General features: G+C 42.8%; 2 protein-coding genes across 4 annotated transcripts in view; one reads left to right on the forward strand and one right to left on the reverse strand.

Annotated features, from left to right (window-relative positions):
* LOC121589542 (putative tyramine receptor 2) overlaps positions 1–9,365 on the forward strand; it is a 39,053-nt gene extending 29,688 nt beyond the window's left edge. For both annotated transcript variants that reach the window (XM_041908538.1, XM_041908539.1), the window contains exons 4-6: positions 3,150–3,275; positions 3,378–3,558; positions 4,864–9,365. In XM_041908538.1, the coding sequence (XP_041764472.1) occupies positions 3,150–3,275; positions 3,378–3,558; positions 4,864–6,048 (1,492 nt within the window). In that variant the 3' untranslated portion in view covers positions 6,049–9,365. The remainder of the gene's footprint in view (positions 1–3,149; positions 3,276–3,377; positions 3,559–4,863) is intronic.
* Positions 9,366–11,320: 1,955 nt separating this feature from the next.
* Positions 11,321–27,136, reverse strand: LOC121588891 (thyrotropin receptor). Of its 2 annotated transcripts, none has more exons than XM_041907327.1 (10): positions 25,855–27,134; positions 20,819–21,961; positions 17,642–17,716; positions 17,071–17,136; positions 16,919–16,987; positions 16,758–16,832; positions 16,551–16,668; positions 15,722–16,257; positions 12,520–13,440; positions 11,321–12,377 (listed from the first exon to the last, which is right to left on the reverse strand). In XM_041907327.1, the coding sequence occupies exons 2-10, from the start codon at positions 21,514–21,516 to the stop codon at positions 12,056–12,058; spliced, it is 2,880 nt and encodes a 959-aa protein (XP_041763261.1). In that variant the 5' UTR covers positions 21,517–21,961; positions 25,855–27,134; the 3' UTR covers positions 11,321–12,055. The 2 variants fall into 2 exon arrangements, with proteins under 2 accessions (XP_041763261.1, XP_041763262.1); XM_041907328.1 differs by having other exon boundaries at positions 12,186–12,307; positions 25,855–27,136.
* Positions 27,137–27,701: the final 565 nt, after the last annotated feature.

Raw genomic sequence — 27,701 nt, forward strand, 5'->3', positions numbered from 1 at the left:
GGGCACATGCATAGGGATTGAGCTGAGTAACGTTGGAGTATCTTTTTGATTAAACTGATGTAGGCTACCAATACAGGGGTATTTATGTGCTATGATACTTCTGGCACTCTTTCGTAGCTCTTGTGCATAGGAAGTGTTTTTTTTTTTAAGCGCTGGTAGTTACTGTAGTGAACTTTATGTAATGGAAGTATAGTATTCGACAGGTTTATTTGGAATACAATTGCAATTTCAAATGTGTCTATCCAAAACAAGTATCCTAGAATTCTCTTCTTATCACATAAAGTTGACTAAAGTGACATCGTTATCCCCAACGCGACAAAATTATGAATTCTCGCGCGAAATAGTCAATAATGTGTCCCAAAAGTTTAAGATCCCCTGTGCTACCGAGCACAGACAAGTGAAGATATAAAATATGAAGCTGTTAAGGGATCATGGTTCTCCGATCCCGAAGACCATGTTGATGGAGTGAATGACATACAGTGGACGCCGTTTATACGAGTACCTTTTATCCGGCTGACCGTTTATCTATGCTGTTTAGAAATGACAGTTCAATAGAAAGAAATGCATTATTCTTTTAGGCTAGGTGTATCACTTTCATGCCCTGTCACGGGTTTGTCAGGTGTACATACGGACAGTGCACTAAGTCCTGTTCTGTTAATTGTAGATGATATTAACATATTTCTCTCAGTGTCCTCTTTGTTTGCTTGCGAAGCACTCCAAAAACATTTGGACGCATTCTTTACATGGTGCTCAATGAACGGCTTGACCTTCTATCCCGATAAATGCAACGTTATCTCTTTCAGTCGCAAATCAGATAAAACACTATTTTCCTATAATTTAGAAGGGGACACTTTAAATAGAGTGTCCTCCGCGAAGGATCTGGTTGTCTGGTTAGACTGCGAGCTCTCGTTCAAGGAACACATAAACTTTGTTGTCAATAAAGCCAATAAGTTTTTAGGCTTGATCTCCCGTATGGCTTCCGAAATACGCGACCCAACCTGCCTTAAGGTTCATTACTGCTGCTGGGTACGTCCCATCCTTGACTATGCATGGATAGTCCGAACTCCGTCAGGTACTACAGCCATGCAAAGGCTTGAGAACGTACCAACAAAAATCTCTCGTATCGCAGTCCGTAGATTCCTGCATGGTTTCAATAGCAGAATGCCTCCATATTCGGTACGCTACCGGTTGTTGGGTTTGATTGACATCAAGACTCGTCTTTCATCAAGACATCAAGACATGCTCAGGCTTTTTTTATTGCCGGTTTACTCACCGCTAATATTGATGCTCCTTCTTTACTGTGCAATATTCCGCTGTATGCTCCTTCCCGTTGTCTTCGTGACAGACCCATTTTAATCCCTCGGATGCGTTATACTTTCGCACGGAATGACCCGTGGCTTAGAGCGTGTGAATCCTTCAACAATTACTGCAATCTTTTTGACTTTAAGCTTCCTTTATCCCGGTTCCGTGCTCTCTTACTGGATTCGTCCTAATCTATTCTCTCCACACATCTTTCCCATCCTTCAGTACTCCATCCTTAGTTTTAAGTAAAAGTTGTAAAGCCCAATGAGGCAAACAATTATGAAATAAATAATAATTATACTAATAATAATAAAAGTGACATTGCGTGCCGAGGAAGATATTTTAAAACCCCGTTATTAGAGCACATTATTACAACAAAACACAGTAAAACTCACGACAAATGTCAAATATTTTCATCGAACAAACATGGAACTCATAAAACCAAACTGTGTTTTACCAGAACATAACACAAATTTCAAACAATTTCCGGAATTTGTGATTGGAAAATATACCTGGACCCATTATACGTGTTATTCAAGAATCCGGGCACGGTCGAGCCCCGATAAGCCAATCCAGACTTTTTGACTAGACCTAACAAAAAGCTGTGCATAAACATCTTATACTATAAACAATGATGTTTATTCATGGAAAGAATATTCTTAGACAATTCACAAAATATATTCAACCATGTTACAACGTAAATGATGTCTGAATGTTGAATATTGAATAATTGAATCAATGAGTATCATTGATTGTATCATTGTATCATTGCGTTTCAATGTGTTTTGATTTATTCATCATGCAATAATTGCAATTTTTAAGTGCTTTGAGATTGATTTATTTATACTTGGTGGTGTTGTGCTTTTTCGGGCCTTCTTCGTTCTTAGGGCGTTTAATATGGTTTTTCGTCCCGAGAAGAAATATCAAATTTAACGCTCTAATTTCCGGAACGGAAGCTAGCTTGAGACCCCTCTTGCGCTTTTCTAGTGCCAACAATGCTATTCGCACACATTGAAACATTGATTTTGACTGTTTGTCACCTTTTGGTTTGTGTAGAAAGTTCACTGCTTGTTACAATCAATATGAAAAGTCAAATAAGTCAATCTTACAAACAAGGTTGTTAGTTATCAAGATTACGTTGAAATCTTCAAAAATGTCAGCAACAATATTCATTAGTTTAGTTTATGTCCGCTTATAAGATGTTTTGTTGCTGGTACTCCCACGCTTACCGGTTTGATTATAATTAAATTTTAAGATGTGATGGTTTCTAGCTAGTTTTTTGATCACCTAATTTTATATAGCAGAAATGCTAAACCATTTCATTTTATTTATTAGATAATTTTACAACGATATGCACAACTATAATAAATCTACTAAAATAAATCAGCCATAACCATTCAAGACTTAATCGATCGAGAGCAAATGTAATGCATAAAACGCTTATACAAAATATTGAACACCACTTTCCCGTCCACTCATCATTTTCTCCACCTAGTTTTATTGATGTTACTAATCAATCTTCCCTTTGGACAACGTAGATATTTTTAAGAAGATGTGTTGTCTTTGTTACGTATTTTTATGTTGTGGACATAGTTGACATAATTGTCAAATATATCAACCCCAAACAATTTTTTTATCATCGCGAGCGCATATGGTCGTCAAGCTCATCGTACGACATCGACCTACCATCGAATTAATGCCGTTGCACGGTCTTACTGGGCATAGTGATCCTGTCAATTAACTTAATTGCCTGTCTTTTTCCACTCACTAGCGCACACACACACTCAAACACCTCGTTGCACAAGCGCTGACCGTTGGTAATTGTTGTAATCTTGTACCTTTCACAGATATCTAGCCGTAACGCAACCATTAAATTATTCCCGTCGCCGGCGCTCGAAACGGCTGGCGCTGCTGATGATCCTGGTCGTATGGGTGCTGGCACTGGCCATCACATGTCCTCCGATTCTCGGATGGTAAGCATCGCTAACGCTACACAAACGGGGTAAAAGCTAACATGTTTCTCTCCCTCCTGTTGTTTGGGTCTCATTCCCGCCCCGTCCCAAAACACGCCACAGGTATGAACCGGGCCGTCGGGAGCTGGACCAGTGCCGCTACAACCAAAACGAAGGCTACGTTGTCTTCTCGGCCATGGGCTCGTTCTTCATCCCGATGACGGTGATGGTGTACGTGTACGTACGGATATCATGCGTTGTCGCCTCCCGGCACGATAAGATGACGGAAATCGAAGTCCACAAGGTACGTGTTGCGAGGTCCTGTGCGTTCCTCGCCGGCGCGGTTGTCTTCGCCCCTGGATTAAGGATTACAGGCCCCTGCTCCGGTAAAGCTAGCCACGTGGACAGCTGTTGAATACTAATAGAATAACCATTCTTCCCCCGCTGAACAGCATCTAACACTGGCACGGATGGTACGGATGGCTCGGGGGCTCGTGCCCCACTATGTCAGTAAGGGCCCGTTTCCCCGCAAGGCACAAGCAAGCTTGTTCAACTAGCAAACAAACATTGCACAGCGGAAGAAAATGGCCGCTGCGCATAAAAACAACCGGGAAACGGAAATCCCCGGAAACTCACTGACACAAAACATTCAAATTTATTCTGCACAATTGTTTGTGCTGAAGCGAAAGCATGATTTATGAAACGAGTCGAGTGTCACGTTTGTTGCGAGGCAAACAAATTTCATGTTTGCATGCCATTTGTTGCGAGGGATTTGCTAAGAATACGGTCTCTCTATCTTTAAATTACATTCCGGTATTTGAAGGGATCATGTGTTCGGTGTTTGCTTTTCAGCCGTTTAATTTTGCTTCAACCAGTTTGTCCGTGCAGGAACCAGGGTGGACACTTAATTGTAAACTCATGTATTGTTGGTTCGCATGAATTTGTAATGATGAGTCCCTTTGTGAGGCTGCTAATTTCGTTTCAAATTCGTCCCACCTCTTGCTAATGTGATTTAAAATTCAATCTTCAAGCGTGCCATCTTTTTCCACAAGGGTTTTTGTGATGAAGTGAAGTTTTACGATAGTAACTATCAAACAGAAAAACGAAAAAATGACCACAAACAGAAAAACGAATCCGCTCCACAAACGGCGAATGTAATTTATTAGGCACAAAATATGACACAGCATTTGCGGTGCGCGCAAAACACTTCCATTATCTCCGTCACGCACTTTCGGCTGTGGCCTTTTGAGGCAAATCATTAATTAATTGCTAATGAAATTTACCATCCGTTAAATCGAGTTCACTGATACTAACGGCAAATACTGACTCCAGCTGACAATGGACTCGCTCCAACCATCGTCCCGGCCATTGTGCAATCTCATGCTGCCTAATTATGCGACAGACGCCACTGCAGAGCAACATAAATTTCGATACCGTGCGCTCTTTGCTTTTCTCCCGATTCATGCTAATTATCCACAAAATGACTGTCCGCTGTCGGCACTGACAACGCTCGGGTTGATCCATATCTCCACGCGCCTTGCCCATTTTGTCCCATTGTTTTGTCAGCGTAATTTTCTTTCACTTTCGGCTTCATGATTGCATTTTACAGAAAAGTCATCGAGTGCGGGAACCGGAGGAGGATGGCTACCAGTCCGAGCAGGACCCGATTCCGCTGAGCCCCAAGCGAAAGCGTTCATCGTCCCAGCTTTCCACCGCCACCACGACGTACGTCGCCCAGCTAGGCCCGATGCTCGACGAGGGCGTGGGGACTGGCCAGCCACCGAAACCGGCCGGCAAGCGAAACAACCACAAGCACGGGCATTACGAGCTGATGGACCTGAATACGACCGGTGGCAGTACGCAGAGCCAAACCACAATCCTTGCTGCAGCGGGCAACGGTACGGGAGGGCCGACCGGCGATACTTCAACCGCTTCTGCTGCTGCTGAAGGGCATCATCATCAGGAGCAGCTGCGACAGCGGACGTACGATGATGGAACGAGCCTTGACGCGATTGTCGATGATCCGGCCGTCGTGCTGGCGGGCCCTGGCAGTGGCAGTACCGAGAGCAACACCAGCACCGCCGCTACGGCTGCCGCGGCCGGCTCTGCCTCGGTCAATTACAACAAACTTCCATCGACGGCCGAGCTCTGGTCGTCCGGCAATAGCGTTTTCAATCAGCAAAGCCACAAACCACAATCCCATTCGATGGCGAGCTTTGCCGGTGCGGCCGGTGCCGGCTCACCGCCGAACCATTCGCAGCACTTCCACCATCACCATCACCACCACCATCATCACCATCACCACCATCACGAGGGTCGCCCGACGGCGGCCCTGGCAGCGGCGACGGGCGGGCTGCGGCGCAACAACACGGTCAACACTTCTATCACGACGTCGACCTGCAGCTCGGTGCAGCTGGTCGGCGGGCGAACCGGCGGCAACAACATCCGCATCCACCAGAAGTCCCTCTCCTCCCGCATCTCGTCGATGAAGCGCGAGAACAAGACGACCCGCACGCTCAGCATCGTGGTGGGTGGCTTCATTGCCTGCTGGTTGCCGTTCTTCATCCACTACATCATCACGCCCTTCCTCCCGAAGGACTGGACCGTGCCGAAGCTGAGCGAGTTCTTTACCTGGCTCGGCTGGATTAACAGTGCCATCAATCCGTTCATCTACGCCTTCTACAGCGTTGACTTCCGGGCCGCCTTCTGGCGATTGACGTTGCGGCGGTTCTTCCGCAACAGCGAGAAGGCCCCGTTCGCCAACATTCACAACCTTTCGATGCGCGCGCGATGAGAGGCAGGATGCTGTTTCCTCTTCCCTTTGCTACCGGGACACTCTTTTCCTTAGTGCGTATGCGCTTGTGTGCGTGTGTGTGTGAGTATGATTGATCGTGAGCGATAAGGGGAAGCGGGGTGCACCATTCCCTTGGGCGTCATCCAGCGGGTTGCAAATTCGAACTACGATGGGCGACGGAATTCGCAACGGCTGGACGGAAAATGACCGATTGGCGTGATCACGATATCCGGTTTGGTCAAATGGGCAATGACCAAACGGGAGCGTGAGTGAGTGAACGATAACATAAAAAGAGAGTTATATAGCAAATGAGAGAGAGAGAGAGAGAGAGAGAGTAAGAGAGAGAGAGAGAAAGAGAGAGAGAGATCCTGCAGGCAGGCTTTCTATTTGTTGTTATTTTTTGTTATTATTCCTATACGAGATTAGTCGTTGTTATCTTTGGTCACAATGTCGAAGAGGTCAAGCAATTGTGAGTAGGATAAGTAGTTCAATTGAAGTCGTTATTAGGTACATTACAGCTGGTTTTAAATATTCATATTTAAGGGAATCGAATCATTGTTTAATGAGCTTTTGTTGGCTTGATTTTGGGCATTTCGAATGGAAACCATTAAAACTTATTACCAAGGCATCAACCTTCTTCTTCTCTTTTCATAACTAATCGATGAAAAAATGGATAGCAAAAAGCTATTTTGGAAAAATGGGCATCGATCTAAAAAAATTATGTATGTTCTAAGGAGAAGTAGTCAGCCAACATGCTACAAAAAATCTTAATGCATTCCATGTAATTGTTTTATTTAGGTACTCATGTTTTCCATTTTTTTGGTAAAAACATCGACCCATTCTCGCCAACTCTAAAATCTTAGAAATCTGATAACTGATTGGCTTGTTTTTTTTCTTCTACGTATTATTGGTGTTTTTATCTGATTTTAATCGGACATATTTCTACTTGATCCTAATTTCTTTCAGCTAGTTCTATCCTCTTTATGAATATCGTTTCAACGTTATGTTTAACATAGAACCATCTTGTGTTCTCTGTTAAACCTTTTCAAGCTGCGTATGAAAGCCCAACAGGTGGCGTGATAGTGGAAATGAAACATCGGTTTTCGGTTATAATAGTTTAACATAAATGCTGTAATAATATGGAACATGCATCAAATGAAAGCTAATTGAACTATCAAATTAAACTTCATTCAAAATCGATACAGCCTCTCTCCGATAGCAATCCTAAAATAGATTTGAACATTTATTTGTTAATTTGGGAGTCCAATTGCCTATCATTTGATTCGTAAAACTTCATATTGGAGCATGTTTTGGAGCAAATAAAAAGAAAACACATTTTTCATTTCATTCACATCTTTGGAAGCTTGAACGCAGTGGAACAAATTGTTTGGTGATTTTGTATGACTTTTTTAAAAGCATGAACTTCCCTTACCATGTGATATCAGTATGGTTAAAAATATTTAGCACCTTGTAATCATTTGATGCTGCTCTTCTGTAAAACGAACGCTAACAATGAGTAAATTAACATTGAATAGTATGATGCATGATTGGTTTTCTGCTACCGAATGTCATACACTTGTTGTCTTCCGCGCGGCTAGAAGACGACAATTGGAGAAGAAAAAACACTTTAAAAAAATGTATCTTTGTTGTGATACGCTACAGAAAATGCTTAATGGAGGCGATCTTCATTCCTGTGTCTGCACCATTGGTCTCATTCATCACAGAACCTGAAGCAACGAGTTCTGTTGTAACTGTAGGCTGTTGTAACAGCGCAATTCACGTTCTATGCTTTCATTACACGTCACCGTACGATTCGTGCATTCATTTCACACACTAACACACTCAACCTCGGTACGTGCCATATTGCGCCACTCCAGGTGGGAACGGAGAGCTCTTCTCACCTTTATTTAAACAGCTTCACAATGGTAAAAGGGGAAGCAAAAACACATCGTGCTTCACAGAGTTGAAAGGCAACAGAGCCCCACACACAAGACCAATGCGATCCGCATGAAAATGAAGTGTCATCGTTCACATTTGCTGCCATATTTTCTACAAAAACGGTCCCGCTTTGTGTGGCGCTTTATTATTCTGCTCGCTCGCGAGCTTTTTCTTTGTTTGTGGCGCATAATAGAATCGCGTGAAAAGAATGGTGAAATGTGACGAACAGGATTGGAGAGTGAAGCAAAACGTCACCCTTGCAGTAGTCAATCACGGTGTTGGTGAAGAAGAACACGCTTCCCAGCACGATGAAGGTGAACAAAAAACGCCACCAAAAAATTAAATAAAAAATATGTATGGCAACAACAAAAAGAAGATTTTTCCCATACTGTCAACTTTTGTGTATTTAAACCACTGCCGGAGCTCCGTCCGATTACAACAGGAAAAATGCAAATGTGAATAGGAAAGCTTTAACACAAACACAAAACAAAAACGATGGTTGCTCGCTCGGAAAAAGAAATCGGAAAGCAACGAACGCTTTCAATAAGGAACGTTCGCGCTTGTATGCACTATTGCATTCTCGCACGCATGATGTGATTGAGAGGCTTACAGAGGCAGGCAGAAAGCACAAATCGCGCAGTTAATATTTACTCTTGACGCATTAAACAAATAGTCTTGCAAAAAAGGCTTTTAAAATAATCTCCCATTAAAATCTTTCCTCTACGGGTGTGCTATTGAAATAATAATCCAAACCCCAGTAGGTCAATACATTTTATTCCACACTATGATTTATTATGCTTTCGGGTCTTTTGTATTTTATTTATGATGAAATAATCGAACGGGCAAGCAAAAGGGTCACGTACATCGTTAGGGATTTTCAACAGATTCGCCGGACAGTTGGCGACAAAAACCGAAAAAACCGAAACGACGGACGTGCATCCTGGCTAAGAACAGGAGACAAGATAATGGCGATACATTTTGTCGGGTGTTGTTAGGCTATCGGTCATCATACGTCAAAGCTCATTTTCAGTCATTTTCACACACTGGCCCACAAGCACAATATTACGAAGAAACAATAAAATAAATGAAACAAGCAGCAGAGGGTTGTAGTGGGTTGGCTGTGACCAAGTCCCGGTGGCAAACGTCCGAACGCATTGAAAGTGACCGTTGTGATAGCAAGCGAACAAGGCGAACAACAATTTCGAACTCCATTCGACCCATCGCGCAACTAATACCGCCGTAAGCCAAAATGATATATTTTAAGAATGCAGCAGGGAGAATACAAGAGACAGCGAATGGGGAGAGAGTGTGTAACAAGGGCGAGCACGCTGATGATTAAATAGATGCAATGAAGTGGAAAATTAAATAAAATTAAAAACCAAAAAAAAAACCCTGCAAGTGAAGGGAACATTCATGCACACACATACACACACAAACACGTATACATTGTTGTTAAAGGCTGTCCTTGTGAAGAAAGGTTGTAGCAAACGAAGTTGAAAAAGACGGCTAACAACGCGTCCGCCGACGCGTCCAACTACGATTGATCGCGTGTGGAGCTGGTGCGACGGGATATGCGGGGACGCGTTACAATCAACCCTACGTTCACTAGTATTAGAGACATCTGAGGACATGGGAAAAGGGGGACAGAGAAGAACAAAAAGGGAGAAAACACCGCTCTCCATCAACCCCGGATTTTCCTTTTTCCCCACCCAGTTAATGTTGCGCGCGGAAAATCATTTTCCGAACGTAAACAGCTTTTGTTTTTGTTCGAGTTATAGAAGCCATCTAGCCGCCGTTGAATTGAATAAAGAGGATTACTATGCTAGACTAGAGCAAGTGTGTTGTATGTGTGTTTGGAAGTGTTTTTATCACCCGCCCCCTCTTGGCCCACAATCGTCGTACCAATCCGAAACATTCCATACATAACGATACGCGAAACGACGATAGCTTGTAAACAGAGGATGGAGCGATCCTGAGGACACATTTCTGCACATCTTCAGCACACTGTCAGGACAGTCCGGATACTATCTCTCGCCCGTCATATTAACATCGATAAAATTGATATTTTGCCGCGCCGTGTAACGAGCGAAAGAATGTGACACTCACGATAAAGAAAGCATCGGCCACACAACGCTGATCGGTTCGTTCGCTGCCGTTGAGCAGCCGGAAATTTGCTGCTCGGTTAGAACATTGGTCCTGAACGTTCTGTGCTGAGAGCATCAACCAGCCATAGTTGACACTGACAGCGATTTGCTGTAAAACCCACATCAACAGTCCGTGCAGATCCCCTTCAAGTACATGAGTGTGGTCCTTCGACTGTGGGGGATCTGGGGAGGGGAAAAAGTACCAGTGGAACCGCTAATTTGACAACCGCTACCACTTTCGGGCTATCGAACACAACAAAACGCGGATAGGATACCGAGGATGCGGTTGAAAGATTAGAGAGGGTATATTCCACCTCTCTAGCGCTTATGTCACTCACGACAGGGCTGTGGTGGAATAGCAGAAAAGGGGCGGTAATCCTTTTCTTATCAAGACGGCAATCGAGATTTACACACGACTGTCGAGCTTTTGAAAGAAAAAATCACGTTTTTATTTGAAGCCTCACTTGAAGAAACTCTTCTTCAAACAAAACTGTACTAAAATAGGTATCAATAATTTCGTTTATTAATTACATGTTCAATTTAATCACAATTTCTAATGGATGCGGTCTAGCACACACAGCTCAACCCATTTTGAAAATCACTAAAGAGAGCGCTATAGCTGTCACGCTGTAAGCTTACAATCGCAAAGCACAGTTTAGTTTTAGTACAACGGTTGTACTAAAACTTCAAGCACGCATTCGACACCTGCTGAACGATGTGCACCAGGCGCCTCCATCGAATGAGCGGTACACAGTGAAGGACACATTAATAAGCGCACATTCATTTCGAGACAATTTCTATTTTATTTAGAATATTTTTTACCGAAATAAGGCATGTTGTACATCAAAAGTAATAATACTGCTCAGATAGATACACTAAATGACATTGCGTGCTATCATTGAAATATTTCACAAGCCTTTCACTTGCGAATTACATGGAACTGAAACAGGCAGATTGCATGAAGATCTGGAAAACGTGCTTGCTGACTAGCGTAAGTAATGTTTCTCTTACAACATTTCTTTTTTCTGTGACTAATGGATAAAATCATACACATATTGATGAAGAAAATGCACAAATGATCTAAAACCCCTCTAGTGTAGTATAAAGCCCGCTAGTGCAGAATATTTTAATCTGCGGAAATTTAAAAAAAATGGCCTTAGTCTACCCAGATCAATATCGTTGATTCAATATACTGAATGGGATAGCATTTCATCTTTATTATAGCATATCTACCTATAAAACTCAAAGTAATGCTAAATATAACTCGACATGATACAGCCTTAACGTACAAAAGCTAAAAGGTAGGGGTAATACTGTTACATTCAACGTACTAGCTTAAAGCTATGTGAAATGATCTGAAGATTTTGACAATAGAACTCAGAGCTCATGTAACTAATGAATCTTTCTCCTAATGAACATCCCTTTTTTTGTTGAATGGCGGCCGGAATCACAACGATAGTATGGTACATTTTCCTCAATATTTCACATGTTACTGGTTTGCTGAGCATGTCTTTTGATGGCAGCCTTTTGTACAAAAATAATTTTCCCAAAACTCTGATCAGTCCTATGTTTCCTATGCTGGATTTTTTAGTAAGCGTTTGTAAAGTGTTTCTATCTTCCGTATAACACACATTGTTGCTGCAGAGCCTGCTTACACATCTTAACACATGTTTACACAATCACACAGTTGGACACATGTAACATGTAATGTTTTGGTGCTCCTTTACTTTGCTGGGCAAGCGCCACCGTGCACGCGAATGCCAAAACTCAACTTGTCCCAGCTGAACGTTGAATCTGTGCATCACTGTTGGGCACTAACGTGAAGATAATGAGGGTGGCAAGGAAAGTGAAAGAAAGAGAGAGCACAAGCATATCCAATCACCGGGAATGGTGAGCCAAGATCACTGTCGAATGCGGACAGTGGCTCAAAGAAACGTTTCGTCTTCCACGACACCGGGCCCAGTGCTTGTCCCGTTGGCTGGGCTGTTAGCGCTGGTGTCACCCGTAGCCGTCCCATTGCCGTGGTTGCCATTGGAGTTCATTACCACGCTGCCACACGTGACGGTGGTGGTGATCGTATCCGTGTTGGTGCTGGCAAGGGCTGCCATACCGGCCGCCGACGTGATCGTTCCATTATTGCTGCTATTGTAGTTCACGGAACCTCGCACCGGTGCAACCTGGAATGTGTTGGTGGGCATCGAATAGGTCATTTTGTACTGTTGCGCCCGTTGCGTGCAGAGACCATAGCTGTGTGTGTGTGCGAGTGCGTGTGTAAAGGTGTTGAAAGGAAAGGAAGCCAGGCAGGGAGGGAAAATAAAGAAAAAAGATAGGACATTACTGCGGAGCAGGGGTTGGCAAAAGCTTGTTTGCTACGCTGGTTAACACTCACTTTGCAAGCAGCGAAAACAGATCCTTCCGATACTGGACTGTCAGTATGGCGTACAGATACGGGTTGGCACACGAGTTCAGGGGATAGAAAAACACCAGCAGTATCTTCGACTTGCTGACACCGATCAGCGGGTAGCCGGCGATGGCCGTCAGACCAAAGAACGCAATCGGTGCCCAGCAGGCAAAGTTCGTAAACACCAGCAGCGCCATCTTTTTGGCCACCGTCATCTCGCCACTGTGCGCCGAGCGTGCTGCCTGGCGCGTTTCCTTGCCGAGGGAGAGATAGATTTGAGCGTAGCAAACCACAATCACCACGAAACCACACCCGTTCACCACCAGCACCGTGAGCAGGTAGGCAATGTCCAGACTGTCCCGTGCCTCCATCGGCAGGCAGATCGAGGTGGACGAGTAGTTGCTGATGCCAAACAGCGGCATCGACGCCATCGTGATCGCGTACACCCAACCGATGATCATGATGTACATCGCGGCCGACAGCTTAATACGCCTGTTTAGATAGATCGCGTGCGTGATCGCAAACCAGCGCTCGAGCGTAACGATCGTGAGCGTGAAGATCGACAGATGGCTGGCGAACACGGTGAGAAAGCCGGCCACCTTGCACCCGACGCCGTACTGCCAATCGAACGCGTAGTTGAAGTACTCGCCCATTGAGTGTGCATCGATCGACGCAATCAGCAGCAGGTAGAGGCCCATGCACAGATCAGCGAACGCGAGATTGCAGATCAGAAACTTTGGAACGGTCAGGTCGCTACGGTTGGAGAACAGCACGACCACTACGGCTACGTTGCCAAACACGGCCAGCAGGACCACGACCCAAACGGATCCCCGTAGCCAGTGCGATCCCATCACGTCCTCACACGGGTTCAGAGCGTCTGGCATCGGGTAACATTGTACATCCAGGATCCTGTGGAAAGCAAATAGCTTATTACTAAATAGTGCAGGGTTGGTTTATTTCATTGGAAATCATACAAAAAATGAAGACTATGTATACACTATACACGTTCAATGCTTCTATTCTAAATTTGAGTGGAAAAAATGGGCAACAAATTGTAATTTTTTTATTCAAACTTTACCTAACGTGACATCGATTTGATTGGATTGCAAGAATAGAATTGGCTAAACATACCTATAGTGGTGCTTGTACCAATAATGGTGGTATTGCACAAAAACGCGTCTCATACGATAATTTAGAAGTTAATAAGTTATTTATATTCGTGTGAAATGTTCTCTGGTCTGCTACAAAGAATTTAAAAGTTAAATGGGGCCATTCCGTTACTTAGTAACCGAAAAATCCGCTATTTTATGAAATGTATCAACATGTTTCCAATACCTAAGGATTTCATAACGAAACTCATATTCCTAACGACCACAAAACAACGCAATTATTATTTTTTTAACATAACTATTATGAAATGTTATTGGTTTACATAAATTAATTGTCTTTTGACCATAATTTGCATTTTTAAATGTGTTTTACCATATAGCCAATATAGGTACACAAAACAGACTTGTTCCTATAGTGGATATAGTGATTAAATCAGTAAAAACAGGACATTTTAGATTTCTTTGCAGGATATCATTGACATGTCGTACTGTTTTCACCAAAATAAGCAACAGAAATGAGTTTTCTGTAAGTAATTTACCAAAAAAAGGAAAATTTCGCATATATGGTTGAGTGAACAATCGACTTCGAGTCAAGCAAACTCTTCCGGGTATAGGTTGACGACAGGTGTTATACAGTACTTTAGTCACTATTTTCATCAATAAAATTTATACATTTTTTGCGATCAAATTACGAAAGAAACCAATATTCTGGCAGTAATCATTGCACCATTATAGCGGTCCCGTGGTTCAGTCGTCAACTCGAACGACTCAATAACATGCCCGTCATGGGTTCAAGCCCAGAATGGACCGTTTCCCCATACCAAGGATTGACTATCCGGCTGAGTGGTAATGTCACGTTGTAAAAAACTAAGTCACGAAAGCCTGTATAGGCTGGCATGTCCGCGTAGGACGTAACGCCAAACAGAAAAAGACCACCATTATAGGGTAGGGTACAATGAAGCAGTCACAAAAATATGTATTTTTTCATAAATTTCATTTGTTTCATGGTGAATGCTGACACTTTAAATCTATTAAAAACACATCTGTGGCATTATAAATTGCACCACTATTGGTACATTTACCCTACACATCAATTTTGACCTCAATCTTTGTTCGTTATTCGTGATCCATTTGTTGTGTTTCTTCGCCAATTCAACAGCCTGTTCCTTTTGTTCGAGTTCCATTCCTTTTGTTCGAGTTCTATTCCTTTCTAAATTCCTTACGTGCTATGTTCCTAAAGTATATACAACCCTCCATCATACTACCTGCTTGTTTCTTTAATACAGCTAATACGCCTGATTCAATAAGCTAGGATAATATCATTGTTGAAGGTAAACTATTTAAAAAATTAAATGAAATCTTATACAAGCAATTAACTTTCTTCAGATTATTGTTGTAGAGAAATCCAGGTTTATAAGTCATGTAAAAGTGGTTTTCGTTCTCTAAGTGAAATTTTCGCTGTGTCTAAAAATACACGATTGTTTTGAAGGTGGAAAATTTAATGTATTTGCTTTCGAAAATCACGTGTAATGTATTGAGAACGGAAGGCTAGTAGAGTCTCAAACATTCAAGTGTACCCGTCCTCTAATGACAAGTCTAGTACTTTTATTGTGCTGACTTACTGTGATCCTTTTTGACTCATTATAGAAAAGTAAATTAAATTAAACGAATGCAATCCTGGTCAATGCTAATGGTGTTTACAAACTTTAAAAACTATTCAATGTTATGGTCATCTTTCTTCTTCTTCTGTATCCTGCTTTTACTTCTTACATCTCGAACATCTCGAATCAACTATCTACATAACCGATATCGACCTCCCACTAAAAGTCTTTCAAAGGTAGCAGTTTATGATTTAATCTGTGTCAAAAATAACCCAACAAATCAGCAAATGCATTTTGCGAATGAGCTGCAGTCTGCAGAAATATTCAAAAATGTTATTTTTAAATGTTTGGTTGAATGCTACTCAACCAAACGCAACCGTTTAGTCATCAAAGGATATCGATATTGCGTGATGAAATATCTCTCCATGCAATCACTATCCAGCATCGTGTGTACTTTACATCTACACCCACACTACTTACATTGGCGTCAAATTACCACAAAGCGCCTCCATGGACGAAATCTGTGCAACCGTCTCGTGAAACTCGCCCAGCAGCGGATTTTCCGTGTACAGCCCGCCTCCGATCGCCAGTTCACCCGCATCGTCTACCGGATGACCAGTGATCGGCAGCAGATAGCTGTCATCAACTATCTCACCCATCCGCTTGTCCGACAGATCGATACCCTTCTGCAATGGTTCCGTCCGGGGTGACCGTCCGTTCGTTTCGTCGCTCGCCGACAACCGAAACCAGTGTCGAAAATCGGCCGAACGGCGGTGCCGATCGGTCCGGTCTGGGCCACTCCCGTCCTTCCCATCCGCATCCAGCACGAGCGGCGTTTCGGCGCTGGATGGTACCTCCAGCTTAAAGTGTGGCGTAGAGTAACCGTTCGCAATGCACCGATGCTGCACTTCGTAAAACTTTTTCAAGTTGCGCTCGTGTGCGTCCGGGTCGTGCCGGGCAGGAAACTTGAACGCGCAGCAGTGAAATGAATGCGTCAGGTAGGCGGTCCGTAAGTTCTGCAATGAACAAAGGAAAAATGCATGAAACAGCGAGACGTCTTAGTTTGTTTTTGCTTTATAATGAATGAGCTTTTCCAAAGTAACATTGGCATATTCATGTTCGTTTGCTGACTTGTGAATCCTTGGAAGAACCCTTAAAATGTTTGAAGTCAGGTATTCCACTTGCCCACTTGACACGGAGAACTTTGTTTTTATGCAATGCGAAGGCAAGACCAACATATTTTTCTTTATTAATATCCTGTTGGGATAATCTATGACTTTAATGCTACCACAAATAGCACTGCTCTAACCTTAAAGTTGTACACTGAGGGAATAGTTTTCAGCGAGTGTGTATGCTGTATGCGTAGGACTTCCAGCTCGGCTAAACCTTCCGTGGGCAACTCCTCGATGGCGGTACCAGAGAGATCACTGCAGCAAAACATGCGAAAGAAAACAAGAGAATATGAAGAATGATTGACGGTTGCGCTTTACACTAACTACGCATCCATTACACTCACAGCTCTCTTATGTTGCTTATGCCCACAAACGCTTTTTCGTGGATTTCCTTTAGCTTGTAGTTCATTTTGATGCTTCTGCCAAAAGGTGTAAGAAATGTGTTAGGAGATTGCTTTTACAAAATCGAGCTGTAAGAGGTTAAAGTAGCTGTAACCCTACTTACAGTTTCGCTATTTCAGAGCCATGGAAAGCTGAACCGTGAATCTCGGTGAGCGCATTATTATCGAGGATTCTGCCAGAAAAAAAACAAATCGGTAAAGCAGGCAGTCGTTTCCGTTTTCACGATAGACGCCGCACCGTTTTCCCAGTACTTACAGCTCGTCAGTCTTCAGTTGAATCGATCGCTCGTGGATTTCGCGAATTTGATTTCCATCCAAATCACTGCATGAGGCAAGCATAAATACATAAAATACATGCGGTGTTTCAGCATACGTTCGCACCCTTGTACAGCAATGTGTTGCTCATTTGATTTAGTTCCAAGGAAAGCGTTAGTAACATCGGCAACAGTTTATGTTACCCGATCCATGAACAAGTGCGGTGAAGCTAGTGAAGATGGTGGTGGTAGTGATGATGATGATGATGATGGTGATGATGCTGATGGTCGAGCAGTTGATGACAGGTGATGGAAATAGTGGTCTAAAAATAGTTGGCCAGGGCAGTCGATAACCTTGCTCAGAACTGGAAAAAAACGAACGAGATTCATGATAAGGGGTGGATGATGTGGGTTTCCAATACATGCTGAATGGCCGCTAATGTTAATGCAACCCACTAGAACCAAACCGAAGCGCACAACCAACACGCATGCATTATGGATCCTCACGGAAGCGTAACAACAACGGGTAGGGCTTATTTTATACTCGGTATTTGCTTCATGCAATCTACTTACACCATATGCATTATGATGTGATCGGAGAGAACGCGCAGGTCGGGTACCGCAAGTAGTCCACTGTGTATAATCCGCCTTGTTTCCCAGAGCCAGTCCGTTACCATGGAATTGAAATGCAGTGGTGAAAATGCATGCAGTAAACGAGGTAAAGAGTATGTAAAGTGATTTGTAGATTTCGGTGATATCGCGCAGGCTAATTCAAATTATAAAACAAGCAATATGTTTTGCCCCAGTTGGGAACAAAGATTGGCTACGATTTTAATTTCAGTAGGATAATTTATTTTTACTTCGGTTTGTGGATGCTTTTTCGGAATAAATATTCGGATTATGACCTTAATTTTAATAACCACATCATTCTGTTGTCATTCTGTGAAGCGGTCCCGTGGTACAGTCGTCGACTCGAACGACTCAATAACATGCCCGTCATGGGTTTAAGCCCAGAATGGACCATCCCCCCGTACCAAAGATTGACTATCCGGCTACGTGGTAATGAATTAAGTCTCGAAAGCCTGTATAGGCCGGCATGTCCGCATAGGACGTTACGCCAAATAGAAGAAGAAGATCATTCTGTTGATGGAGTCGGAACTATTATCGTTTACATTATTCGACTAAGTGTAACCCTTCGAAACTAGTTTGTGTTTTGCGAATTCAAAATCGTTTCAACAAACAGTTTGATCGGTCATTTAATTAAATCAATACAAAATCCACCAAATTAAATGTTGTTTTTACCGTTTCAAAGATAAGCATTAGGCAATTTTTTAACAATTGAAAAATAACCCGTAGTTCTCATAATGCAAGACGTGGCGTACAAGCTGTTTAAGGTAAAGGGCACACTTTCATAAATATTTGATGTATCATTGGAAACTCTTGAAAATGTTTTAATTTTTAAAAGGATATTAAAGCATACCTGGCGGTGCAGTCTACAACAGATAATATTTTTCACATCCATATTACGATGTATTTCAATGTTTGTCAGTAAGGCTCTAATATTCATGTACAAATCTATCACCTAGATTTGATCTCATTATCTTAACAAAATAAAAAAGCCATTAAGACTTTTTTTTTATTCAGAAGACATTGAGACTAATAGAACATTGTAAAATTTAAAGGGCAGCATAAGGACAAAAAAAAGTGTAAGAAAGGGTACACATAATAGTTACGATTTTAGGCGATTGCAAAAGAATGTTAGGGAAAGATGATAATCAAAGTGGTGGGAAGAAGCATTAAATTCACTCATTGCACTAAGTAGCGGGTCACTACGACCAACAACAAGTACTTCTCCGGCATACGACATGAAGGAGGCTTGAGTCGACATGAAGGAGGCTTGAGAACGACGGACTTCAAGTGTCTCAAGACCCAGAAGCCTACATCTATCCTCGTACGAAATCGAGAAAGACCTCCAGTTTTCGGTTTGATGAACGCTCGTTGGACCCGCTCGATACGTTAAATGTGTACTTTGGCGGATAGGTTACAAAGTACTGAGCAATATTCGAGCGTTGCCCTCACGATTGCACAATACAAGGATTTTACGCATACTGGGTCTGAAAAAACACGAACAACAAGTGTTTTTTTTTTTTCAAAATGCAGAGCGCTATCAAATTGTGTGGTCGAAATGGACGGAGAAGGCTACATTACTATCCAGCCATACCTCAAGATCCTTAATCATGCTGACCCTTGACACTATTACACTATTTATGGTATAACGATGTAATATGGGTGTGCGGGTTCGAGTGAATGATACAACGTTACATTTATCAGGACAGAGGGACAACTAATTTCACGAACAAAAAAAAAATGATAAATAATAATCAATAAAAAGAAACGAAAATAAACCATTCAAAAGCATTTATAAAACGGTCGCTGTCGCACCTAAGCGCAGTTGTTGTGGCCCATATTGCCCCAATATTTTGACATTTCATGTTTTGTTCACATAGCTATGGCTATTTTAACCTGCGTGGCAAAATAGCATCGCGACAAACATCGACTTTCATTTTAAAAAGTTGGTTTTTATAAATGCGTTACTTTGTTGGCTTGCAAGTTATGTTAATTCAAATATATAGAATATATAGAATAAAGTAAACATAAATGTTATTCGTGAAATATTCAAGTAAAAAATCATTACGGGGTTTCTCTAGCCAGGTCAACACCATGAGCAAAAAAACTCATCGGTCATTGGTTTCTTTGTGTACCTTCGACGCGTATTTGACAGTGTTAAATTATGATTTTACGGATTGAAAATTTAGTTTAAAGTATTGATCTGACTAGATAATCCCTATAAACTGCTATTATGCCCGTTTTGCCCCATTTTCCCTTAATTGTCAAAAAATAATGTGTGTAATCAACATCAGGGAAAGAAATCTATAATTACAAAATTATCTTAATCAATTACAATTTAAACTAACTTTACCTTCAATTAAAACTAATTTTGGCAACGACCCTGCTATTAATGTTCAAAGATTGAACTTAAAGTATTCTATTTTTCCTCTCTCATTTTCCTTCAATTGCCTCACTGTTTACATGGAGACCGTGGCTCAAAGCAAGCAGCTCACCTTATAACTAGCGTAACGTCTAACGTGTTTTTCTGTTTCCTGTTTGCTTCTTATGAGTTTCGAAAGTTTAAGCGAATGAAAAATTAAAAAAGTTTAACTTTGCTATCTACTACAGTCACCTTGACGGTCGCAAAGGTTGTTGGTAGCGATTGTCGTGCTTCCAAAAATCAATCTCAGCGCGCCAAAATCAAAGCTCACGGATAGCTCGGCCGAGTTTGGGGAGGAATTTAATTTTCAAAAGAAAACTGAATTAGCTATAAGGTATGTTTTCGTCCGAACGGGAAAACCCATTGCATGGTCTAAGACGTCCATCGGGAGGAAAGCGTGTTATTTCAGTTTGCTAGAAAAAATGCTTTAATGTAAAAGCAGCACTGTGATAAGATGAAAACATAGCAGAAACTTTATTGCCATCAATCACAGCTTTGCTTGCGTTCCAGGCTTTGACCTTAAACAGATTGTCATGCTGTTACATCTATATTAATCTTATTTGTAAGCGTCTGAGCGACCATTTTGTCTCTGTTTTTCTATTAACGTAAGCATGTATTTCCTGTTTTTATATTGTCTTTGGACTTGGCCTAAAATAATAAGAAACACCAACGTTGCGAACTTCAATTTAACCAATACTTACAGCGTTTTCAATCTCGTCGAGATGCCTTCAAACACGTCGGCGGGCAGAAACTCTAACTTCGGTGCGTGAGCAATGTACAGTGTACGCAGATGGCGCAGCCGGGCGAAGGCGGCCGGCTCGATGCGATGGAACTCCCGCAAGTAGATGAAAAACAGATCCTGGAGCGTGTCCGCGTACACGGTGAGCGCGTTCGTGCGCAACCGCTTGATCCCAACCTTTTCCAGCGTGAGGCGCTGCATGCCGGTCAGCTTCTGGGGCACCCGGACGATCGATTGCCCGAGGCAGCGGCACTGCACCTCACCTGCCGCTTCCTCAGTCGAGTTCCAGCACCGGCATTGGCCCCGCTTCAGCTCAATCACCGGTACCGTGCCCGATTCCAGCCCGTCCGCAGGTGCATCCTCGTGTACCGACTGCCGAGAGCGGGTACCGTTCGCGTCCAGCATTGCTGTTGTCGTTGTGTTGCTCCAGGCGGCATCTAGCCCTACCTCCAGCCCCGACACCGCAATTTTGCCAGTCCGTGCAGCAATCACATTGTTGACCGACGTAACCGCAACACTGTTAGGGCTTGCTTGCGTGGCCGCCAGCACCACCGCGATCGGTTGACTTCCTGCCAGCAGGATACTAACCGAACACCACAACCACACACACACCCACGGTCGATAAAACGGGCCCCGGGCGCGGTTCCACCAAACTGTCATTATTTTATTTTCGCCTCTCGCGATGGACACCGCAGCGGTGTGTACCGGTTTTCAAAATAGCTGCCGGAAGTATGGCTACGTTTGGGTTTCCCTCTTTGTTTTCTCTCCGTTTTTTTATACGTTTGCACAGTTCACTTTCACGCTTGCGGCGATTGGGTTGCGTATGTTGCGTTCACACCGAGTGGAGCGGGTGAGCCCACTGCAGCCGAACAAGGCTGGTTTGATATAGAAACCCTGCTACTACCACCTCCTGCTCACGTGATTTCGTTCTCGAACACACCGACCTGCCGAACGGTCACCGCCACCGTCTGTCGAAAAGGTTGTGCGTCTACGCCGTCAAGCCAGTAGCGGCCGAATGTGATTGTCATATTTTGGGCGCGTTACACCGGCAACCACCGGAAGGAATCCGAACCGAATCTTCCGTACCCTGAATCACCGAAGATACCTGTGAAGATTTGGGGGTGGAAAAAAAGAAAAGAATAAAAATGAAAATTCATTATTGAAATATTTGCAGTGCGACCTAGTGCTTCTTGCTAGGTTCGTTTCAATTCCTTTCGCTTCCCCCCAAAAGCTTCCCAACTCAATTATGGATAAGTGTTTGTAGATGCAACAGTGAACCAACATTCCACCAAGAAATTAAACGGATAAAAGAAAGATTAGTTCCCTTTTGCCCGCTGCTTAATCAATCTCGGGAAGGTTTCCCTCAATTTAATGAGATCAAGTCGTTCAAGCTTCAATGTTGCGAGAGAAAGAAAAAAAAGCGGAAAAGAATTTCAATATAGCTCAAGCTTACTTTTACCGAAAACCCGTTTCTTCTTTTCTTGGGTGATTCGTTTTTTTACTTTTTGTTGAATTATTGTGTTTTTAGGATCTTGTATTTTCGGGATCGGGATTCAATAAAGAAGGGAACTTGATGAGGGTTTATACATGCCCTTCTTGTCCATCTTCAATGGCAAACCATTCCAGTTGATCACACCGTACCACCTCTGCTGGCATTTATTGTCAGAGAGTAAGTAACGCAACAAATAAAGAGCATTAACTATTCATGCACAGCTTCGGTTCATAACATGAGGAAATTTTACGACGGTCCACAATAAGTACATTACTTTAATTAGCTAAGGTAGTTTAGAACCCCCGGGGGTTCGCTGGCACAGGATGGGAGGGTTTTTATACTAAATCAACACCATGACCGCTAACAATAACTGTGCTGTAGTTTCCTTTGTTCGAGCCCAACCACGAACAAAAGGTTGACTAACTACAATTGAGTAAACATGGCCCGGCGGGTCAGTGTTTTATAGCTACATCAAACAATGTTGTTCCAAGAACGCATAGATTGTAGCCAACTTTCGTTTGCTGCTTTCATATACATCTCACAAAACATGATTGCTTTTTGGTGAAAGTTGCTCTGAATGTAAGTGTGTAAGAATGTTCACCGAAATCATTAACTTGTTGAAGTTGAATGCCGCCCTCATCGTCACCGAATCCTTTCCTCTAACATCAAGCTAGTGATTGTACTTTTATTGTTAATAATTACAGTGCTTGAGAGTTGCAACAACATGAGCTTAGTCGTACAACCAGATCCTCCAGTTCCAGGGGAAAGCTCTTCTCAGAAGTTTAAGAAAAATTTCATTCTTTACGCGTTGTGCACGTTTGGCATCGTGGATACTTTTATAAATATTATGAATAAACATAAATTCTTGATTCTGGTGAAATTTGAGCCTTTTGAGTGGTTGTATAATGAGGTATAAATCTCATTAACGCTCCCAAACCTGACTGAACGCGACGAGCATATTCAAGCCAAAGGTTCCATTTTTCGAGGGTTCATAAAATAGTCCAAACACTTTTTTCTCTACCCAGACGCATCCCAGAGGGTCTGAAGAGAAGATAATGTAGCACACAAAATATGTTCGTTACTGTGTCGGCCCTTTATCGGCATATTCTTAACCCCTTTATAAAACTCTTCTACCGGGAAGTGGATATCAAAAATACACAGAAACGAAATAAGCAATTTTTTTACTTCGTGCAAAAAACAGTTTTGCTTCTTTTACACTCCTTGCCTTAAGCACGTGCCAGAGGTTACCGAGTTGGTGTTGATGGTCAGAGCTCATAAATTTTACTGCCCCTCCGTAGTATCGACGCAATAGTTTGCCATGCCCGCAATGCCCCAGTTACCTTAAAGGGCCGATGAAGCGTTCGCATCACAAAAGCATGACGACCGACCAGCATCTTTCTTCAATAAATGTTTCTTATCGACGGCACGGTTCAATGGCATGCGATAGGTTCGTGCGTCTATGCGGTGCAATTATTTTCGGCCGACGCCCAGGCGACCACCCGGACACGTCAGGGAAGTACGCCTTTCGTTCAGGTTTTATTGCGCGGCAGATAGCGCCGACCATACTGTACCGAACGTCTGTCATCATCTGTCTGTCTCGCAGTAACTTTGCCGGCAAAGTAGATTTTGAAACGCACAGTGTCTAAATAGTAACACCCATTCGAATCGTATCGTTTGCGCTAAGGTAAGACACGAAGGCGCAGTCAATGGCAATTTCATTTGCATTTTCTCGTGGGAGCTTAGTGGTGCTTTAATATAAATCCAAATACGCACTGGTCATATTGCTCATAAATTGAAATTTTGTTGAACAACTGTTATTGGCAAGGTGGAGACAAGCTATCCGTTGTCCGAGTGTACTATTTGCAATATTTTATTATTAACTAGGAAATGGAGCTACAACAACCCTCGAGGCGTTGGATTTCGCTTGCGCTCGCCGGACACAATTCATCTTAATCCTTTTGAAGCACCCACTCACTTTGTGTAATTTTAGCTGCATGATGTTGTCTTATTTTTCACCCTCTGCATGTAAAGGATGTGGTAAATTTGTAATAAAAATATAAAATAATATCATAACAATAATGCTGCACCAAAGTGCCTGACAGAAGACTGATTTGAAATCATTTTTTGTTTGGGAAACAGCTCATAAATAGCATGGTTTTAATTACAATATTATTTAAAAACACATTAAAACGGTCTTTCGCAAACTGTAAAAACAAATTTATCCTGCATATGCTATGGACTCATGTTCGTATAAATGTGTGCGCCTTGGGCCACTATACGACTTCATTTCAATTAACATATTAATTGTTGGAAACCAGCAAACTTCAAAAGGCTGGCAATCATCATCATGTTAAATGTCAACCATTAAAAACGATTTGGATTTAGCCACGGAACACAATTAATTTTCTATTGTTATGTAAACCGCTCTACCGAAACATGTGTGAATGCTGTAAACTTCAAAATGGATATTTTTTAAGTGGTTATGCAAGTATGTTTGAACCAATTTCAAATGTTTCACTCTCGAATAAGCTATATCGGATGCTATTGATGTGTTTTGAGCAAAGTTCTTCTCAATTGCTTTTGCAGGTTTGTAATTAATATTCTATTTTTAACAGGAAACTTTCAAATATGTTCGGATTTCGGAAAAAGCGAACCCGTGTATGGTGTATTATTCATGGAATTCAGGGAAACAAATTAAATTGCTTTTTTTAATTTTTTTAAATACATTCCAAAAACAAATAAATCAAGCTCACGAGAGAACTGATTACTTCGTTGAAGGTTTAAATGAATGTGCCAAATTTATGTTACTCTTGCATCGCTCTTGGTGCTCTTGGTTCCGATGGAAAATGTGTATGCGTGTCTGTTCGTCCCATCTCCATAGGTTCCCAAACATTTGCATACATTGGCATAGAAAATGTAAAATATGCAGCCACAATATAAAGAAGCGACTTTGACGGAGTGGCAAAATGAAATGCAGTTTCGCACTAATATTTGAAGAACGCCAACATCAACGAATTGCTATGCCACAATGGTAGAGCCTGAATCTCTCGAAAACGTGCAGCACCAATGGAAATAATCAACTCGAGGTTTAATTCGGACCAGCATCGCTTCCTGTGCAGCTGATTGCATTTTCTTCAAATCCGCTTCATCAAATTTGAACATACGTTTCGAGGATTTTGAATGGCATTATCCGGCTTGGCTTTCCCGTCTTTGACATTTCCCGGGTCTTTTACATTTACAGTTTTGTAATTTTATTTGCAATGCATATTATTACAGAGCGCACCACATACGGATACCGTGATGAAGTGCTCCTTTACAACGCTGTGCCCAGTGTAACGTCTACCGTGCTTTGTGTTCACCTCCCACCAACAACAAACAAGATTATACGTTTATGCATCTTACTATCAGCTACAGTAGGAATGTTCCTAACGAGCAGACTTTCGAATTTGAAGCCACCGAATTAAGTAAACACTTCATTTGGCATTACAACCGTGTCGTCCACTTACCTGACCAGACCCGTTCGCGCAGGGTTTCCATCGAATCGCGACTGTCCAGGACGTTATGGCTGGAACTGGCACTCCAGAAAGTGTTCCGAACCCTACAAATAGCACACACTAGCCAAGAGTTTCTATTACTTTTGTTGTTGCTTCGTTTCCCTGTCAAGTGGTTATCGTGCTCTCCGCTTCTGCTCCACCTTCGGCAGACGATTTGCAACCTTAAATTAGATCATGATCGCACGATATCGTGCAAACAAGCGAGTCGACCAGTCTGCGACCGTGTTTGCTTTTTGCTCTTCCGAAGGACAAATGTGTTCCGCCAGCACAAATCTCGATATCACGGGCACTATCACGGCTTAAGCACAGAGCCACATACACCAAATCTCACACACATATTCACAGCTGCACGCACGCATGTATATCATTACACGTCTGCGTCCGGGGTTTTCTTTTTTTTTTGCGTGCGGAAACACACTCTCGCAAATGCCACAGACACACCGAACCAGGGGAGGAGGAGTGAACAATAGAGATGTAGATCTAACAGCTGCTGGCCGCGGAGCCTGCTCCAGAGGAAATATTTGTGGCGTTTTTTTCTTACTCAATTTTAGCTATCTTAAAAAAACATCCTCTCTGTTGGCGTGGTAAATTAGCATCGGGATGATAATTTCGTTCAGTCGCGCACTAACCGTCTCACTCTTGGGCGACCGTCTAACAGACCGTATCCAACCGGGGAAGTCTCACGGAGAGCCCAATCGTCGATGTGTACAGTTGCGACGGGCTCAAGACGAAACCTTGGACATCACTACAAAAGCTCGCGCGCGCACACACATTCCCAACCCTTGCAAACGCACACTCAACTGCAGATACAATAATTCCCCTCGCACTTGATCTTATGCAGCAGCAGCAGCCCCAACAATCGAGCCGCCGAGACTGGCGGTGGCGCAGTGATAGGGCTCGGGGTACACCCGGTTTTCCACCAGATAGATTACTTCATTAATTAAAAGCCCGCCAACTGGTATTGGCCCCCTTCACGCAGTTAGTTGAGGGGCTGCCGGGTTTTTGAGCAATTATCGCGCCACACTGGTAACTCTAAACCCGCAGACACCGGCCACCATCAAGGGCAAACACAAAAGGGGTCGCAACGGAGACAAGCGCCGTCACTGCGGACTTAGACCAACGTACGGTCCGACACGAATGGCACTGTACCGCGGCGGCTGTGCGCACGGAAAGCGCACCAGGGAAATCCGTCCAGGCGCGAAGTCACGAGCAAACTGACACTGGCAAACGATCCAGCAGCCAGCATCACCCGGCAGTGAACTTCCAACACGAACGGCAGCAGACCCGAATCCAATGTGTGCGAACACCAGTTGGTGTTCATCGTAATCGGAATGAATCGTGAAACTGCGTTTGTTTCTTTTTTTTCTATTATATTTGGGTAGAAAGATTGGAACATTCCGTTATTATTGCATTGGTTGGTTTTTTCCTCATTTCATTCTTCCCCCATCTTTGATGTGTACATTAGCTCTGTTGTTGGAAATCGACTTTTCATAAAAATTTCACGAATTAACACACAATCCTATTAACCAACAATGAGATCTAAGGCGACCAAGCAGATTGCAGGAACTGGCTGACCTCAACTTGTGGATTTTTCTATCGAACTTATTTCACGAATCAAAAGGAACCAAACAAATCCCACTTAAATGTGGCTTCGTGCATGTGCTGGGCCAATTTGCAGACCAAAAAAAAACACGAAAAAAGAAACAACAGACCACTCCATTTGCAACTGAAATGTACATCGCTTTATTTTGCTTCTCCTTTTGGACGAGAGGAGCGATGTCGAAATGGATCGCCCGTAA

This window comes from Anopheles merus, chromosome 2R (assembly GCF_017562075.2).
Source record: "Anopheles merus strain MAF chromosome 2R, AmerM5.1, whole genome shotgun sequence".
In the NCBI taxonomy this organism is placed as follows: Eukaryota; Metazoa; Arthropoda; class Insecta; order Diptera; family Culicidae; genus Anopheles; species Anopheles merus.